At 39.1% G+C, this 20,431-nt stretch overlaps 1 protein-coding gene across 1 annotated transcript; it reads right to left on the reverse strand.

Moving 5' to 3' along the window:
* Window positions 1–376: 376 nt before the first annotated feature.
* Window positions 377–18,864, reverse strand: LOC138338495 (uncharacterized). Its single transcript, XM_069289461.1, has 9 exons — window positions 18,742–18,864; window positions 18,177–18,600; window positions 16,989–17,321; window positions 8,903–9,010; window positions 8,376–8,589; window positions 7,831–8,048; window positions 7,328–7,587; window positions 7,072–7,228; window positions 377–468 (listed from the first exon to the last, which is right to left on the reverse strand). Exons 1-9 carry the CDS (start codon window positions 18,862–18,864, stop codon window positions 377–379), a joined length of 1,929 nt encoding a protein of 642 aa, XP_069145562.1.
* Window positions 18,865–20,431: the final 1,567 nt, after the last annotated feature.

Raw genomic sequence — 20,431 nt, forward strand, 5'->3', positions numbered from 1 at the left:
ATAATAGTTGTCGAGTTTTTAGAAGTTATTTAATTAATTTTCATTAATGTGTTTAAGTCTTCCACATTATATTGTGTTATTATATTCGAAATGCTGGGTTTTGTATTGATTGGTTCGCTCACATAGGAGGGTAGGTGTGGGTGCCAGTCGCGGCTCGATTTGGGTTGTGACAAACTTGGTATCAGAGCATTAGGTTTGTTGATCTCATCACACAAGAACGAGTCTAGTAGAGTCTTAAGGAACGGTAGGGGGACGCCTTTACTTTTCTTTGATAGGCTAAAGACTTTAGGAAAATTCCATTCTTTTTTTCCTTCTTTCGTTCTATTACTTGGATCCAATGTGAATCTAGGTGATACAAATTGGTATTTGACCATCTTCACTCTATTTCGAAGATGGTTAGAACTATATCAACAACCGTGCCAACATCAACAACGGCAAGACAAGATGCATCTGAGCCAGCCACTGAGACTGTAGCTCAAAGAGGAGCAGTGGAAAGAGGCCGCGGTAGAGGTCGCGGAAGGACGTCCTCTAGAGGAAGAGGACGAACGCCTGGCCCATTTGGTACTAGGGCAGTGACTCCTCCACCGACTGAGGAAGTAGTAAGAGAAGGGGAGGATGGGGAGAATAAATAAGTGCAGAATGAGGAATTGCCACCCCAACCTACCCCAGAGATGATCAATCAGGTTCTTGCTTATCTTAGCGAGTTATCTGATCAAGGCCAGACACCTCCACTGTTTTCTGCACGAGCACCTCATGTTCAGGAGGTACAACATGCGGCTACTGTGGCTCCCCGCATGGATGCCTCATTGGAAATAGGCACGTTTCCTTGTCTGACTACAGGGCCTATAATGACAAATGACCAGCATGAACTTTTCTGTAAGTTCTTGAAATTGAAACCTCCAGTCTTCAAGGGTGCTAAATATGAGGATGCCTACGATTTACTGGTTGACTGTCACGAGCTACTACAAAATATGGGCATAGTAGAACTGTTTGGTGTTGAGTTTGTGACTTATCAGTTTCAAGGGAACGCCAAAATGTGGTGGCGGTAATATGTTGAGTGTCAACCAACAGAGGCACCACCTATGACTTGGGCATTATTCTCTAGCTTGTTTATGGAGAAGTATATCCCCCGGACTTTGAGGGATAGGAAAAGAGATGAGTTCTTGAGTCTAGAGAAAGGTAGGATGTCGGTTACTGCATATGAGGCTAAGTTTCGTGAATTATCAAGGTATGCCACCCAATTATGTTTCAGTCCACAAGAGCGGATTCGCCGTTTTGTGAAGGGGTTGAGATCAGAGTTGCAAATTTCAGCTTTACAGGTAGCAGCTACAGCGAAATCTTTTCAAAAAGGTGTAGACTTCGTGATAGAGGTAGGGGAGTGAAGCCAGATGACTTCACCATGGCAACGACATCAAAAAGGTTTCGAAAGGGAGGTGAGTTGAATGGTTCTTACTCTAGAGGACAGGGTTCAGGAGGTTACGCAGTCCGACCAATTCAGTCTTCACTACAGAATGTAGTTGGGGGTCCACCTCAGACCGGTCAACACTTCTTTGAGAGACCTATGCTTGACTCCAGGGAGTGTTATGGATGTGGGGAGACTGGACATATTAGGAGGAAGTGTCCAGAAAAGAGTTATAGACCCCCAATAGCTAGAGGTAGAGGTGGTCATGGTAGAAGTCGTTATTCTGGAGGACGTGGTGGCCGAGGTAATTGTGGTCATCAAAACGGCCGGGGTGACGGACAAATGGGAACTACTGCAGCACAACATGGTAGGGGCAACGGGCAGACAGGTGATAGGGCCTATTGTTATGCTTTCCCTGGGAGGTATGTAGCGGAGACATCTGATGCTATTATCATAGGTAATCTTTTGGTTTGTGATTGTATGGCTTCTGTACTATTTGACCCTTGCTCTACATTTTCATATGTATCTTCCGCATTTTCTAATGGTCTTAATTTACATTGTGAATTGCTTGACATGCCTATTCGTGTTTCTATTCTGGTGGGTGAGTCTGTGATAGTTGAAAAAGTGTATAGATCTTGTTTGGTGACTTTTGTGGGGAGCAATACTTATGCAGACTTGGTTATCTTCGAAATGGTTGATTTTGATGTAATTCTGGGTATGACTTAGCTTTCTCCGAATTTTTCGATCTTGGATTGTAATGCTAAAACTGTGACGTTAGCCAAGCCTGGAACAGATCCGTTAGTATTGGAGGGTGACTACACTTCAAATCCGGTTCGTGTCATCTCCTTTCTTTGTGCTAAGAAAATGGTTCGTAAGAATTGTTTAGCTTTCTTTGCACATCTCAAGGATGATACTACCCAAGTACCTCCAATTGAGTCGGTTTCGATAGTTTGTGAGTTTTTAGATGTGTTTCCCGCAGACCTTCCGGGTATACCACCAGATAGAGATATTGACTTCTGCATTGATCTTGACCCGGGTACTCGCCCCATTTCTATACCCCCTTATAGAATGGCTCCCGCGGAGTTGAGAGAGTTAAAGGCTCAACTTCAAGAGTTGTTGAGCAAAGGCTTCATTAGACCAAGTGCATCTCCTTCGGGTGCTCCGGTGTTATTTGTGAAGAAGAAGGATTGGAGTTTTCGGATGTGCATAGACTACCGGCAGTTGAACAAGGTAACTATTAAGAACAAGTATCTCATTCCTCGCATTCATGACTTGTTCGATCAGTTACAAGGTGCTTGTGTCTTCTCTAAAATTGACTTGAGGTCAGGTTATCATCAATTGAAAATACGGGCAACGGATGTGCCAAAGACTGCTTTTCAGACCAGGTATGGGCATTACGAATTTGTAGTGATGTCTTTTGGTCTTACGAATACCCCTGCTGCTTTCATGAGCTTGATGAATGGGATTTTAAAGCCATATCTAGATCTCTTTGTGATCGTATTTATTGATGATATATTGGTATACTCAAAGAGCAAGAAGGAACATGAGGAGCACTTGAGAATGGTATTGGAAATGTTGAGGGAGACAAAGCTTTATGCCAAATTCTCCAAGTGTGAGTTTTGGCTAGATGCAGTATAATTCTTGGGGCATGTTGTTTCTAAGGATGGGGTTATGGTGGATCCTTCTAAAATTGAGATTGTGAAGAATTGGGTAAGACCTACTAATGTGTCAGAAATAAGGAGATTTGTTGGTTTAGATAGATACTACCGTCGATTTGTCAAGGGATTCTCTTCCATTGCTTCCCAATTGACGAACTTGACTAAGCAGAAGGTTCCATTTGTATGGTCGGATGAATGTGAAGAAAGCTTTCAGAAGCTCAAGACCTTGTTGACTACTGTGCCAATCCTTACCCTGCCAGTGGAAGGTAAGAATTTCGTTGTCTATTGTGATGAATCCTATTCAGGTTTGGGTGCAGTGCTAATGCAAGAGAAGAACGTAATTGCTTATGCTTCAAGGAAATTAAAGGTGCACGAACTTAATCATCCGACCCATGATTTAGAATTGGCTGCGGTAGTGTTTGCCTTAAAGAAATGGAGACACTATCTATATGGGGTTAAGTGTGAAGTATACACGGATCATCGTAGCCTACATTATGTCTTTACTCAGAAAGATTTGAATTTGAGACATAGGAGATGGATGGAACTACTGAAGGACTACGATATCACTATCTTGTATCATCCAGGAAAGGCTAATGTTGTGACAGACGCCTTAAGTAGAAAGGCAGGGAGCATGGGAAGTCTAGCTCACCTACAAGTTTCTAGACGTCCATTGGCTAGAGAGGTTCAGACTCTGGCTAACGACTTGATGAGGTTAGAAGTAAATGAGAAGAGAGGATTGTTGGCTTGTGTAGAGGCAAGATCTTCTTTTCTTGAGAAGATTAAGGGAAAATAGCTTGATGATGAGAAACTAAGCAGAATCCAAGATAAAGTATTGCGAGGAGAGGCTAAGGAAGCACAAATCGATGAGGAAGGTGTTTTGAGAATCAAGGGAAGGGTATGTGTACCCCGCGTTGATGATTCAATCAACACTATTCTGACAGAGGCCCATAGTTCAATGTACTCTATACATCCTGGTGCAACCAAGATGTACCGTGACCTAAAGCAACACTTTTGGTGGAGTAGAATGAAGCGCGACATTGTTGATTTTTTTGCCAAATGTCCAAATTGTCAGCAAGTAAAGTGTGAACACCAGAGGCCTTGAGGAACACTTCAGAGAATGCCCATTCCTGAATGGAAGTGGGAAACGATTGGAATGGACTTCATGGTTGATCTTCCCAAGACGATGGGTAAGTATGACTCCATTTGGGTAATTGTTGATAGGTTAACTAAGTCTGCTCACTTCATTCCGGTCAAGGTGACTTACAATGTAGAGAAGTTAGCCAAACTTTACATCTCGGAAGTGGTGCGATTGCATGGGGTTCCACTCTCCATTATATTAGATAGAGGTACGCAGTTTACTTCTATGTTTTGGAAAACATTGCATGCGGAATTGGGTACTAGGTTGGACCTTAGTACTGCGTTCCATCCTTAGACCGATGGTAAGTCTGAGAGAACGATTCAAGTGTTGGAGGATATGCTTCGCGCATGTGTGATAGAATTTTGTGGTCATTGGGATAACTTCTTACCCTTAGCAAAGTTCTCCTACAACAATAGCTATCACTCAAGTATTGATATGGCCCCATTTGAAGCATTGTATGGGAGGAGATGTAGGTCTCCCATTGGTTGGTTTGATGCATTTGAGGTTAGACCTTGGGGTACTGACCTTTTGAGGGATTAATTGGAGAAAGTGAAATCTATTCAAGAAAAACTTTTAGCGGAGCAAAGGTGGCAAAAGGAATATGTAGCTCAAAGGTTAGAGACTTGGAGTTTGTGGAGGTTGAACAAGTATTACTGAAGGTTTCGCCCATGAAAGGGGTGATGCGGTTTGGTAAAAGAGGTAAACTAAGGCCAAGGTATATTGGTCCCTTTGAAGTACTTAAGTGAGTAGGGGAGGTGGCTTATGAGTTAGCCTTGCCTCCAGGGCTGTCCGGAGTGCATCCGGTATTTCATGTGTCTATGTTAAGAAGATACCAAGGGGATGGAAACTACATCATTCGTTGGGATTCAGTGCTGCTTGATGATAATTTGTCCTTTGAGGAGGAGCCTATTGCTATTTTAGATAGAGAAGTTCGCAAGATGAGGTCATGGGAGATTGCATCCAACAAAGTTCAATGGAAGAAGCGACCCGTTGAAGAAGCCACTTGGGAGAAGAAGGCAGATATGCAAGAAAGATACCCACACCTGTTTACAGATTCAGGTACTCCTTTTCGCCCATGTTTTTCTTCTTATGATCATTCGAAGACGAACGATGGGTAAATTGGTATCTATTGTAACGACCTGTTTAGTCATTTTGAGCGGCATATTTTATTTCTAGAAAAACTGGCTGAGACAACAGATCCCACGACGGACCATCATGGGCACGACGGACCATTGAGGGGGTCTCGTTCCAAAACACTTAGGATTCTTAAATTTGGGTACTGAAATTGACTCTCTGAACTTCGTGACAATGTGGCAGGATGGACCGTCGTGAGCACGACGGACCTTCACGGGCCCTTAGTGAAAAGTTAGTCTCTTAACTCTGTAACGGAAGTAGCAGGACGGACCATCGCAGGCACGACGGCCCGTCACAGGCTGCGTAATCCCGGGTGAATCAGATTTGTTTAAATGTTTTAAGGGACGTTTTGGACAATTCCTGCTTTAATTATAAATTTAGTGGGTTAATGTTAATAATTTAACTACTTGAGGTTTAAAAGAGATAACCTTGAATTAATTAATGGGTTAATTCACCATCTTTTATACTTAATTATATGCTAATTAGGGTAAAAGAAAAAGGGTTTTAATAAGAAAAAGAAAAGAACAGAAAGAGAGAGAGAGGATCGAACAATGATGCCTTGATATAAAAGAAGGCTTGATGAACTAAAGTAATGAGATGATGATGCCTGGATATAAAAGAAGGCTTGATGAACTAAAGTAATGAGATGATGATGCCTTGGTATAAAAGAAGGCTTAATGAATAAATAGAATGATATTAGTGGAGCGGGTGTCACGAACCGACGCGTAGAATTAGAGGATCGGGTGTCACGAACCGACACGTAGAATTAGGGGATCGGGTGTCAGGAACCGACACGTAGAATTAGGGGATCGGGTGTCATGAACCGACACGTAAAATTAGGGGATCAGGTGTCACGAACCGACACGTAGAATTAGGGGATCGGGTGTCACGAACCGAAACATAGAATTAGGAGATCGGGTGTCACGAACTGACACGTAGAATTAGGGGATCAGAGTGTCACGTTCCGACACATAGTATTAGGGGATCGAAGTGTCACGTACCAACACGAGAGGAATAAAGATAATGAATCTTGAAAGATGCTAATATACCAAATTTAACGAACCTATTTCCCAAATGAAGGTCATATGGAGGCTTGAGTCCTCATGAGTATACTTGACGTTATTTATCAAAGATTCTTGTACATGTTGTTGCTACAGAATGAGTATTGTAGTTGATTTATGATATGATCTGATATATGCTATTTTCTTTTTTGAGTTGGCCGATTATATCTACTATGTACCCGTGTTTTGTAGAGACCCCTACTTGTATGTTTCATTCCTTGTTATTTTTGGAGTGCAGCAAATGTGTCGTCGTCTTCAACTCAACCGGAACTCTAGCCACTCTTCATTACACCGTATTTAAGGGTGAGGTAACGCTTCTAGCTTGGACTGGATCTTCTTCTTGATGTCTCGATGCCTTGAAGTTCCGGCATGGACTAACTTTTTATTTATTCTAGCTTTCTAGATACTCTTAGCTTTAGTAATTTGAGGATAGATGTTCTTGTGATGATGACTTCCAGATTTTTGGGATAATAATAGTTGTCGAGTTTTTAAAAGTTATTTAATTGATTTTCATTAATGAGTTCAAGTCTTCCGCATTAGATTGTGTTATTATATTCGAAATGTTGGGTTTTGTATTGATTGGTTCGCTCACATAGGAGGGTAAGTGTGGGTGCCAGTCGCCGCTCGATTTGGGTCGTGATAGATCACAAGAAGAAGATCAAGGATGAAAAGGAGTACCTGAATTTGTAAACAGGTGTGGGTATCTTTCTTGCATATCAGCCTCCTTCTCCCAAGTGGACTCTTCAAATGGTCGATTCGTCCATTGAACTTTGATGGATGCAATCTCCTTTGATCTGAACTTGCGGACTTCACTATCTAAACTGGCAACAGGCTCCTCCTCATAAGACAAATTCTCATCAAGAAGAACTGAATCCCAACGAATGATGTAGTTTCTATCACCATGGTATCTTTTGATCATAGACACATGAAATACCAGGTGCACTCCTGAGAGTCCTGGGGGCAAGGCTAATTCATAAACTACCTCCCCCACGAGCTTCAGAACTTCAAATGGACCAATATACCTCGGACTAAGCTTACCTCGCTTACCAAACCGCATCACCCCCTTCATGGGTGAAACCTTCAGCAAGACTTGCTCACCCTCTATAAACTCCAAGTGTCTATCCTTTCGATCTGCATATTCCTTCTGTCTACTTTCAGCCGCTAGAAGCTTTTCTTGAATAAATTTCACATTCTCTAATGATTCCCTCAGAAGGTCAGTACCCTATAGTATTACCTCAAATTCATCGAACCAACCAATGCGAGACCTACATCTCCTCCCATACAGTGCCTCAAATGTGGCCATATCAATACTTGAGTGATAGCTATTGTTGTATGAGAACTCTGCTAAGGGTAAAAAGTTATCCCAATGACCACCAAATTCTATCACACATGCACAAAGCATATCCTTCAAAACCTGAATCGTTCGCTCAGACTAACCATCGGTCTGAGGGTGAAATGCAGTATTAAGATCCAACCCAGTACCTAACTCAGTATGCAATGTTCTCCAAAACTTAGAAGTAAATTGTGTACCTCTATTTGATATGATGGAAAGTGGAACTCCATGCAACCGAACGACTTCTGAGATATAGAGCCTGGCTAACGTCTCTGCATTGTAAGTCACCTTAATCGGAATGAAGTGAGCCGACTTAGTTAACCTATCAACAATCACCCAAATAGAGTCATACTTACCCATTGTCTTTGGAAGACCAACCACGAAGTCCATTGCTATTCTCTCCCACTTTCATTCAGGAATGGGCATTCTCTGAAGTGTCCCTCCAGGTCTCTGGTGATCATACTTTACTTGCTGACAATTCGGGCATTGAGCAACAAAATCAAAAATGTCCTGTTTCATTCTACTCCACCAGAAATGTTGCTTTAGGTCACGATACATCTTTGTTGCACCGGGATGTATAGAATACATTTAACTATGAGCCTCTCTAAGAATAGTGTGAATCAAATCATCGACGCGGGGCACACATAACCTTTTCTTAATTCTCAAAACGCCTTCCTCATCAATTTTTGCTTCTTTAGCCTCTCCTTGCAATACCTTATCTCGAATCCGGATCAGTTTCTCATTAGTAAACTGATTTCCCTTAATCTTGTCAAGAAAGGAATATCTTGCCTCTGCACAGGCCAAAAATCCTCCCTTCTCTAGTACTTCCAGCCTCGTAAAGTCATTAGCCAAAGTCTGAACCTCTGTAGCCAATGGGCGTCTAGAAACCTGCAAGTGAGCTAGACTTCCCATGCTCCCTGTCTTCCTACTTAAAGCATCTGCCACAACATTAGCTTTTCCTAGATGATAAAAGATGGTGATATCATAGTCCTTCAGTAGTTCCATCCACCTCCTCTATCTTAAATTCAAATCTTTCTGAGTAAAGACATAGTGTAAACTACGATGATCCGTACAGACTTCACACTTAACCCCATAGAGATAATGTCTCCATTGCTATAATGCAAACACTAATGCGGCCAACTCAAAATCGTGGGTCGGATAATTACGTTCGTGCACCTTTAATTGCCTCAAAAGCATAAGCAATTACATTCTTCTCTAGCATTACCACTTCACCCAAACCAGAGTAGGATGCATCACAGTAAACAATGAAATTCTTACCTTCCACTGGCAGGGTAACAATTGGTGCAGTAGTCAACAGAGTCTTGTGTTTCTAAAAGCTTTCGTCACACTCCTCCGAACATACAAAGCGAACGCTCTGCTTAGTCAAGTTTGTCAATTGGGAAGCAACACAAGAAAATCCCTTGATAAATCGACGGTAGTAGCTAGCTAAACCAACGAAGCTCCTTAGCTCTGTAACAATAGTGGGTCTCACCCAACTCTTCACTGCTTCGATCTTAGAAGGATACACCATCACTCCATTCTTAGAAACTACGTGCCCCAAGAAGGACACTAAATCTAGCCAAAACTCACACTTGGAGATAGCATAAACCATAACCTACCTCCACCGAAGAATCGTGATCAAGCAAGCTATCCCCCAAACCTTTTCTTTCCTCTGCTTTCTTCTCTTTCTCTCGCTCGTTTCTCTCTTCTTTTCTGTTATTTCTATTTTTCCTTATTAAACCTCTTTTTCTTTTACCCTAATTATCATATAAATAAGTATAAAAGATTGTAAAAGTAACCCACTATTTACTTCAAGGTTATCTCCTTTAACACCCAAGTAATTGAATTATTAACATTAAACCACTTACTTTATAATCATAAGAAGGAATAGTCCAAAACACCCCTTAAAAACTTTTAACATAAATCCGGCCCAGTCAGGGTTACGCAGTCCGTGACGGCCCATCGTGCCTGCGACGGTCCGTCCTGCTGCATCCGTCACAAAGTTCAGAGAGTCAAATTCATTAAAGAGTTTGTGATGGTCCGTCGTGCCTACGACGATCCGTTCTGCCCTTCCGTTGCAAAGTTCAGAGAGTTATTCTAAGTACCAAATTTTCCAGAGTCAAAGTGTTTTGGAACGAGGCCCCCTCGACGGTCCGTCGTGCCCATGACGGTCCATCGTGGGATCTGTCGACCCAGGCAACTATTAGAAAAAATAAACTCTTCTGCCCATAACGATTAAACAAGTCCTTACAACAGAGGCTCATAGTTCAAGGCTTAAGGTATTGTAACGACATGTTTAGTCGTTTTGAGTAGGTAGAATTACATTTGTTAATAAATGATAGTGTCGACGGATCACATGACGGACCGTCATGGTCACGACGGACCATCGAGGGTCTTCGTGACAAAACATTTATAAATATGAAATTTGGATACGGGGAATCAACTCTCTAAACTTCGCGATGGAAGAGCAGCACGGGCCGTTGTAGGCACGACCGACCGTCATAGATCTCTTTAATGAATTTGACTCTCTGATCTCTATGACGACCCTGACGGATGGACCATCGCAAGCACGACGGGCTGTCAAGAGCTGCGTAACCTTTATTAGGTCGAATTTCTACTAATGTTTTAAAGGGGTGTTTTGGACTATTTATGACAAACTGTATGAAATTAGTGGGTGAGTTTAATAACTTATTTACTTGAGGGTTAAAGGAGATAACCTTGAAATAAATAGTGGGCTACTTTTATCATCTTTGATACTTATCTATATGATAATTAGGGTAAAAAGAAAAGGAAAAAGGGAGAAGGAACGAGGGAGAGAAGAGAGAAATGAAGAGGAAAAGCAAAGGCATTGGGAAGTAGCTTGTTTGATCACGATTCTTCGGTGGAGGTAGGTTATGGTTTATGTTATTTCATAGTAAACCCTAAATAGCGATTGATATGTGTTGGGTGGTATTGTAAAGCCTTCTATATGCTTAATTGTGTTGTTGCATGTTGTGATTATGTAAATTGTGATGGATTATAATGATGATACTGTGTAATCTTAAAAAACATAAATCCACTCTATTAATTATGATGCCTTGATATAAAATAAGGCTTGATGAACTAAAAGAATGAGGTTAATGGATCGGGTGTCACGAACCGACACATAGAATTAGGGGATCGGTGTCACGAACCGACACGAAGAATTAGGGGATCGGGTGTCACGAACTGACACGTAGTATTAGGGGATCGGGTGTCACGAACTGACACGTAGTATTAGGGGATCGCGTGTCACGAACCGACACGTAGTATTAGGGGATCAGGTGTTACGAACCGACACGTAGTATTAGGGGATCGGAGTGTCACGTTCCGACACAAGAGGAATAAAGGGATTGAATCCGGAATTATGTAAATGTAATTAAACTCAAAGAACCTATCATCCAAATGAGTATGGTGTGGAGGCTTGAGTCCTCATTGGTGCGCTTGGTGTTGTTAACAATGATTCTTGTACTTGTTGTCATCACCTATTAAATATTATGGTTGATTTTTTGCTATTATTTGATATATATTGTTCTCTATTTTTAGTTGGCCAATGATACCTACTCAGTACTTGTGCCTTGTAATGACCCATACTTGTATGTTTCTCTTTGTTATTTGTGGAGTGCAACAAACATACCATCGACTTCGACTCGTCCGCAACTATAGCCATACTTCAGTATATCAGAATTCAGGGTGAGCTACTGTTTCTAGCTCGGACAGGACTCTTTCCTTCACGTCCTGATGTCTTGAAGTTCGAACATGGACCATCTCTTTTACTTGTTTTAGTTTCTTGAATACTCTTAGAATTAGAAAATTTAGGATAGATGTTCTTGGTGTGATGACTTCCAAATTTTGGGGATAATAATAAGTATTGAATTTTAGAAGTTATTTGATCAATGTTCATTAATGAGTTTTAAGTCTTCCGCATTTGTTCTGTTTATATTGTGTTGAAATGTAGGGGTTTAGATTGGTTGGTTCACTCACATAGTAGGAGAAGTGTGGGTGCCACTTGCGGATCGTTTTTGGTCGTGACACTAATTTGACTTAGAAAATCTGTTAAGTTATTCAAATAAATTAAGGTGATTTAGTTTGTGAATCTAATTAGACTTAGAAACTATTTAAGTTCTCCAAATAAGTTAATTGATTTAGGAGATGAATATTGTTTTTGAGTTAAGTTAAAACCTAACTCATTAGCCTTAGAAACTCTTTAAGTTCACCAAATACTTAAGAGGATTTAGATGGTGAATATAGTGTTAGAAGTAAATTAAAACATAACAAATTAGACTACAAAGTTATTATGTTTTCCAAATAAGTAATGTGATGTTGTTGGTGAATATAGTGTTTGGAAATTAGTTAAAACTTAATTAATTAGACTTAGAAATTCTTTATGTTCTCCAAAGACTTAATGTGATTTAGTTGGTGAAAAAAGTGTTAGAAGTAAGTTAAAACATAACTAAAAAGACATAGAAAATTGTTAATTTATACAAATAAGTAATGTGATTTCGTTGGTGTATACTGTTTGAAAGTAAGTTAAAACTTAACTAATTAGACTTAGAAAGTTATTATGTTTTCCAAATAAGTTATGTGATGTCATTGGTTAATATAGTGTTTTAGTTAAGTTTAAACTTAACAACTAAGCTTTTTAAAGTCTTGAAGTTCTCCAAATACTTAAGGTGATTCTGTTCGTGAATATAGTGTTGAAGTAAGGTAAAACTTAACTAATTAGACTTAGAAAGTAATTATGTTTTCCAAATAAGTATTGTGATGTCGTTGGTGAATATAGTGTTTTGAAATAAGTTAAAACTTAACTATTTAGACTTAGAAAGTCTTTAAGTTATCCAAATACTTAATGTGATTTAGTTGGTGAATATAGTGTTAGAAGTAAGTTAAAACTTAACTAATTAGATTTAGAATGTTGTTACGTTTTCCAAACAAGTAATGTCATTTCGTTGGTTAATACAGTGTTGTGAATTAAGTTAAAACTTAACTAACTAGACTTAGAAAGTCTTAAAGTTCTACAACTATTAATGTGATTTAGTTGGTGAATATAGTGTTAGAAGTTAGTTAAAACTTAACTGATTAGACTTAGAAAGGTTTTTTCCAAAGAAGTAATGTTATTTTCATGGTGAATAGTTTTAGAGGTAAGTTAAAACTTAACTAATAAGACTTAGAAAAATGTAAAGGTCATTCAAATCAGTTAATGTGATTTAGTTTGTGAATATAGTATTTGGAAGTAAGTTAAAACTTAACTAATTAGACTTAGAAAGTCTTTAAGTTCTTTGAATAGTTAATATGATTTAGTTGGTGAATATAGTGTTAGAAGTAAGTTAAAACTTAACTAATTATACTTAAAAAGTTGTTATTTTTCTAAATAAGTAATGTGATTTCGTTGGTGAATATAGTGTTATAAGTAAGTTAAAACTTAACTAATTACACTTAGAAAGTCTTTAAGTTCTCCAAATACTTAATGTTATTTAGTTAGTTAATGTAGTGTTAGAAGTATGTTAAAACTTAACTAATTAGACTTATAAAGTTGTTATGTTTTGCAAACAAGTAATGTGATTTCGTTGGTGAATAGTGTTAAAAGTAAGTTAAACTTAGAATTAAACTTTGAAAAATTGTTATGTTCTTCAAATAAGTTAATGTGATTTAATTGGGAATATAGTGTTTCAATTAAGTTAAAAAATAACTAATTAGACATAGAAAATCTTTAAGTTCTTCAAATAAGTTAATGTGATTTACTTGATCAATATAGTGTACTAGTTAAGTTAAAACTTAATTATTAGATTTAGAATTTTGTTATGTTTTCCAAACAAGTAATGTGATTTCATTGGTGAATAATGTTAGAAGTATGTGAAAACTAAACTAATTAGACTTACAAAATGTCACGACCAAAAAATGAGTGTGATGGCACTCGTCCTATCCCACCAAGACATGTCAGCCTAAAACTCAATATCTAACAAAGTGTATATGTAAATGACAATCCAACAACAATTTCTATTATGAAACCAAGTCATATTAATTCAATCCCCAAATCCAGGTTCTCACGTTAACAAGCCTCTAATGTAAATATTAGAGTTCAAAAAAAATAAAAGTTTTAAATAAAGTTGTCTTTCTAGTAAAAACAAAGTCATAAACTTGAGTAGGAAAGTTCGCTGAGATGAGAAGCAGCTAACTAATAACCCTCCACAAAATGACTCGAAAACGAAAAGAATGACAGGTATCACGAAGATCCGGGCTCGTAAACCACAAAAATTTGAAGAAGCAAGGGGTAAGTACCAAATCACGCGGTACCCAACAAGCAAACCTCTAAACACAAGTTAAGAGGACAAAATATGGATACTCCTTACACCCTATCTAAACCTCCATGGTAAAGCCTACAATTTACAGTTTACCAAACACACAACTCAATAACCTCACTTTATAAGTTTACACATTCTCAATAACAACTCAGTATTAAATAGTCACAAGCTTCATAGAGAAATACTCACCAGAACAGCAAAACACGTGTTCAAGTTCATCAATAATAAAAATATGCAATGCCATGAGATGCAATGTCAAATATGGTGATGTATGTCTTTCTTAACGATACACACCCGCTGTCTCTCAGTCCGGGACCCATATGGGACATATCTATCCATGTATCTATCTCGGCACACGACATGACCCTCAATAATAGTAACCTTAGCGGCGCGCGATATGTCCCTCAAAATATTATATCCATCGCAGCGCGCAATATGACCCTCGAAATGGTACATCCTCTCCCCACAATCATGTCTCAGATATACAATGAAAATAACATGCTCAAATGAAAATGAGGACATAACCATTTTGATAAAAAAGTGCAATTTACAACAAGGAATACAACACCAACAAATAAGCAACAAGTCTTCAAGTAATTCTCAGCACTACACAAGGAAATACACGAATTTCATACGCTTAAAAAGGGTTTAGAAATCCACTTGCCTCAATTTATTGAACAATCACTCTGTTACTCTAGCCTTCCCTTTTCATTGAATTTCCAACTCAAAGCAATCTATTAAAATACATATTCAAAATAAGATTTTGAAACTAACAACATTCATATCACTACATGTCTAGCCTATACCCATAAAAATTCATCAAAACCTATAATCAAGTTTCTAAATCTTGATTTCAACTAACATGTAAACTCTTTTTTTAAAAAAATTTCCCCCAAGTTTCAAGTCTAAGGTTCAGTTCCAATTTCTCCAACACCATATTTCTAATATTTTCATATACTATAATACACTTAATGTCTAATTATCTATCTTAATATATCAAAAACTTTGATTATAATGTCAAAATAAAAATAATAATAAAAACTAGAATTGACTGGTGACGAAGAATGTTTAATAGATGTTATTCACGTAACTCAATTTCAAATTGCTAAGGCATACTGACAAATTTCTCAAATGGCAATCATTGTCAATCAATACTTTTGAAAGTGACAAGAATTGATGAAATCATTTATAATATTAAAGTTGATGCATTAATTCTTAATTTTAAGTTGCAAACTCCGTTTATTTCTGTCCATCATCACGTACTAATTAATTAATCTATATGTATAGAAAATATTGAGTACTCAAGCATTCAACAATCAAGTTTACAATCAACGTTTTTTTAATGTATGAGAATTGATTACCTGTAGTTTGTTTGTTTGTCGTCGCTTCCTCACGCATGGAAGGTTAGGGTCTTCCTCTTCTTTACTTTATTTTCTTAATTAATTAGGTTCTAAAAATGATATATTTTACCCACATATTTTATTAAATATAGGCTAAAGAGTATAGGGTCTTAAATAAATTATCACTTTTGCCCATAAACTATCGATAAATTAACTTAAGTCAAACAAATATTCAATATCTAAAGAGGAGCTTTTGGAACATTACATTATCCACCACAAAAAATCATGTTCGTCCTCGAACATAGAGTAAAAGTAATTACCTTAAGCTTCAAAAAGTTGAGGATATCTGGCACGCATGTCAGAATCTGTCTCCCAAGTTGCTTCTCTTGCTGAAGGGTGCTTCCATTGCACCTTCACTGAAACAAGTTCCTTGGTCCTAAGCTTTCAGATTTTCCTATCCAATATAGCTATAGGATCCTTCTCATATGTCAAGTCTTGACCCTGCTCCACAGAATAGAGTGAAATCAGATGAGATTCATCCAAAATATACTTTTGAAGCATAGAGTCACGGAAAACAGGATGAACTGCCGACAACCTAGGTGGCAAGGCAAACTTATAGGCCACCTTTCCCACTCGGATTAAATCTCAAAAGGTCCAATGAACATAGGGATAAGCTTACCCTTCTTTCCAAACCTCATCACACCCTTCATAGGTGATACTAGGAGCCAAACATGATCACATTCCATAAACACTAAGGCTCTAACTCGCCATTCTGCATAACTCTTCTGTCGACTCTGAGCTTTCAATAATCTATAATGAATCATAGGACTTTCTCCATAGCATCTCTAAGCATGTCTGTCACCAAAGACTCCATCTCTGCCGAATCAAACAAACCAATCGGAGTCCTACACCGTCTTCTATAAAACGCCTCAAATTGGGCCATGTGGATACTAGAGTGATAATTATTATTATAGTAAAACACCGCTAAGGGTAAATGCCTATCCCATCAATCTCCAAAATTGATTACACATGCTCGAAACATATCTCTATATAACTAAATTGTCCGCTCAGACTGAACATCAGTCTGATGGTGAAATGTCTTGCTCATATCTGACTGAGTACCAAAATCATGTTGTAATGCCTTCCAGAAGTGAGAAGTAAATAGTGAAACTCGATCTAATATGATAGAAATAGGAACTCCATGTAGTCGCACAATCTCACTGATATACAGCTAGGATAACTTTTCTGTCGTATACTTCACCCGAACTAGAATGAAGTGGGCCGACTTGGTTAGCGCATAAACAATAATCCAATAAGAGTCATAAACACACACTGTTGTAGGCGAACCCACAACAATGTCCATAGTAATCCGCTCCCACTTCCAAGTAGGAATAGGCATCCTCTAAGATACACCCCCGGGCCGCTGGTGCTCACACTTGACCTGGTGACAAATAAAACACCTCAAAAAAATTTCTGTAATATCTCTCTTCATCAAACATCAAAAATAATGCTGACTCATATCATGATACATCTTTGACACTCCTGGATGGATGGAACACCGAGAACAATGGGTCTCCTAAAGAAATAATCTAATAAAATTGCTTGTCAGGTCCACATAAATCCTGCCTCCAATCCTCAAGACACCATCAGAATCAAGGACAGCCTCCTTCGCTTCCCCTCTCAATACTTTGTCTCGAATGAGACAAAACTTTTCATCACTAAACTTGTGTGCACGAATCTTCTCGCCTAAAGAAGATCGAGCCTCAATAAAAGCAATCATCCCATCACTCTCCTCTGAGATCGTCAATCGAACAAGACAGTTAGCTAACAATTGAACATCTCTAGACAATGGTCTCTCCTCAATACTAATAGATGCAAGACTCCCCAAGTTAAGAGTCTGCCAATTCAAAGCATCGGCCACAACATTGGCCTTCCCTGATGATATAGAATAGTCACATCATAGTCCTTTAGCAACTCAAGCAATCTATGCTGCCTCAAGTTCAAATCTCTCTGATTAAAGATATACTTAAGACTCCAATGATCAGTTAACATCTCACAATGCACTCCATACAAATAATGATGTCATAGCTTAAGTATAAATAACATAGCCGCTTACTCCAAATCATGAGTAGGGTACTTCTTCTCATGGGACATCAATTGCCTAGAAGCATAAGCAATCACCTTCCCCTTCTGCATCAACAAAACCACCCTATCCAAAACCTGAAGCATCACAATACAATGTAATGTCTACACCGTCCTAAGGTAGAGTCAATGCAAGAGCTGAAGTCAACATAGTCTTGAGTTTTTGAAAGCTTTTCTCACACTCATCAAACCACTAAAACACAAATCCTGTCGAGTCAGTATATTTTATGGAGCTCCAATAGTAGAGAAACTCTGAACAAATTGTCTATAATAGCCTGCCAATTCCACAAAACTCCGAATCTCAGTAGGTGAAGTAGGTCGCATCCAGCCTCTAAATGCCTCAATTTTGGCCGGATCTATTTTAATACCCTCCTTGGACACCACGTGTCCCAAAAATGTCACAGAAGTAATCCAGAACTAAGACGTTGAGAACTTGGCATACAATTTCTTTTCTCTTAACCTCTGAAGTTCAGTGTCGGACATGGCCCTTCTCAGTCTAGGAGTAAACCAAGATGTCATTGATGAAAACAATTACAAAATAATAAAGGTATGGTCGAAATAGCCCATTCATCAACTCCATGAATGTTGCAGGGGCATTAGTCAATCCAAAGGACATCGGTAGGAACTCATATTGTCAATATCGAGTACGAAAAGCTTTCTTAGGGATATCTGATGCCCTAATCTTAAACTGATGATACCCAGACCTTAAATTAATCATAGAGAACAATGAGGCTCCTTGTAACTGATCAAATAAGTCATCAATACGCGGAAGAGGATGCTTATTCTTCATTGTTACCTTGTTCAACTGTCTATAATCAATACACATTTTCATAGTCCCATCGTTCTTCTTCAAAAACAATACAGGGGCACCCCAAGGTGATACACTAGGGCTAATAAAACCCTTACTCAATAAATCCTGTAACTTATCCTTCAATTTTTTCCACTCTGCTAGGGCCATACGATGTGGAGGTATAGAAATAGGCTTAGTGCCTGGCTCCAAATCAATAGAAAAATGAATATCCCTATCAAGAGGAACACCTGCATGACTAGAAGGAAATACATCGAGAAACTCCTGAAACACGGTAACAGAGTTAATGGGAGGTTATTCAACACTAGTATCTCAACTAAACACAAAGTAAGAAAAACATCCCCTCTCCACCAATCTATGAGCACGGATAAAAGAGATAACTTTGCTAGGTTAAGAACCACAAACACTCTTCCATTCAACCCTCGGAACACCACGCGTTGCTAAGGTCACAGTCTTAGCATTACAATCAAGGACAATATGATAAGGAGAAAGCCAATCCATGCCCAAGATAACATCAAAGTCTACCATTTCCAGAATGATTAAGTCTACCCAAGTCTCATACCTAGCTAAAGAAACAAGACATGATTGATACACTCGATCCACCAGTATAAGGTACATTCATGCTATCATATATCATATCAAATTTAGCAGCAAAATACATAGACACATAATAGAATGTAGAACAAGGATTAAACAACACAGACGCAGGTCGATAGCATACTAGGATAATACAGATAATAACAACACCAGAGGTCTCCGCTTCAAGTCTCCTAGGGAAAGCATAGCAGTGGGATCCTCGTCCAGCTCCAGCCTGGGTGGTACCTCTACCTCCACTCTTTGCTAAGCTGCAACACTACTACTAGAAACTCTATCACCTCTACCTGACTTAACTCTGCTACAACCTCTACCCTGTTGTGCTGGTGGTATAGTCTTGAATTAAGAATAAGGTCGAGGCCCATCACGACCCTTTGAAAAGAACACTGTCGCATTAAGTGATCGAGATCTGCACTAGTAAAATAATATCTCTGACCTAGAAACTTCTGTGCTGAACTTGAAAACCCACTATAATTGTGTCGCCTTGTAGGTCACTGTTGCGAACCGTACGAGCCGTGACTCGGGCTATAAGAACGCCCAGATGTCTGTCCACTCTCAAATTTCCGCATTGATGCATAAATAGGTCCCCGCCGATGAAAAGAACCACTTATTCTTTGTGATCCCCTACCTCCAGATGAGGTACCATGAAACTGACCTGATATACGTGCCCTTTTAGGGTCCCCAAACTCCTCTATCTCCATCAATTCCGCCTCTTTGGCGGCGCTCACAATGGACTGGAATGAAGCCCCCTCTCTAGATGTCTGAAACACAGCAGACCTGATAGAGAAAGTCAATCCCCTCCCAAATCTGTGGATCCTCTCTGCCTCATTTTGAATAATGGACAACGCATGCCTAGACAACAGGCAAAAATGCATCTCATACTTTGAAACCGATAAACCATCCTATCTTAGACTCTCAAACCTCAAGAGACTCTCAGCTCTCACGCTCCATGGGATTAAACGAATTTGGAATGCACTGGTAAAATGCTCCCAAGTCACTGTAGGAGATCCATCTAGCAAAACTCTGCAATAAGTCCTCCACCAGTCTCTCGCTGGTCCACGAAGCTGGAGTGTAGCTTATCTAACTCCATGTGACTCAGTTAATCCAACCATCTCTAGTAACTCTCGACTGATAGTTAGAAACTCATGAGTATACTTGCTCTTCCCACCTTGAAACTGAGGTGGGTCAATCTTATGAAATCTCTCACACCTACGCTGCTCATACTCTGTTAGAACAACCATCGGTGAAACTTGACCCCTAACTGCTGGTGCAAAATCATTCTGAACTGCAGGATCTACTAGTTGTTTCCTAACCGCATCTTGAACGACTAGAGCTTGTTGCTGCTCTTGGGTCTGAGCCCCCTCTCTAGTATGAGAGTCATGTGGTGTGGCGGTCGCACCACCACCCTGATAAAAGCCCTCTAGCGCACTTAACACCCTCAATAGTGTATCCCAAAGAAAAGGTGTCACTACAGGCTCTGCGGAAACCTAGTCCTCACTGC

Source organism: Solanum lycopersicum, chromosome 9 (genome assembly GCF_036512215.1).
Source record: "Solanum lycopersicum chromosome 9, SLM_r2.1".
NCBI classification, from domain to species: domain Eukaryota; kingdom Viridiplantae; phylum Streptophyta; class Magnoliopsida; order Solanales; family Solanaceae; genus Solanum; species Solanum lycopersicum.

What these genes read in the sequence shown, in the direction of transcription:
- LOC138338495 (XM_069289461.1), bottom strand. Translation starts at nt 18,864, where the DNA reads ATGGTAGACTTTGATGTTATCTTGGGCATGGATTGGCTTTCTCCTTAT. An exon ending in GATTTATGTGGACCTGACAA is followed by an intron (nt 9,011 to 16,988) that starts GCAATTTTATTA and finishes TTACCCTGCCAG; the next exon opens with TGGAAGGTAAGAATTTCATT. An exon ending in TGCTTTTGAGGCAATTAAAG is followed by an intron (nt 8,590 to 8,902) that starts GTGCACGAACGT and finishes CATTGGCTACAG; the next exon opens with AGGTTCAGACTTTGGCTAAT.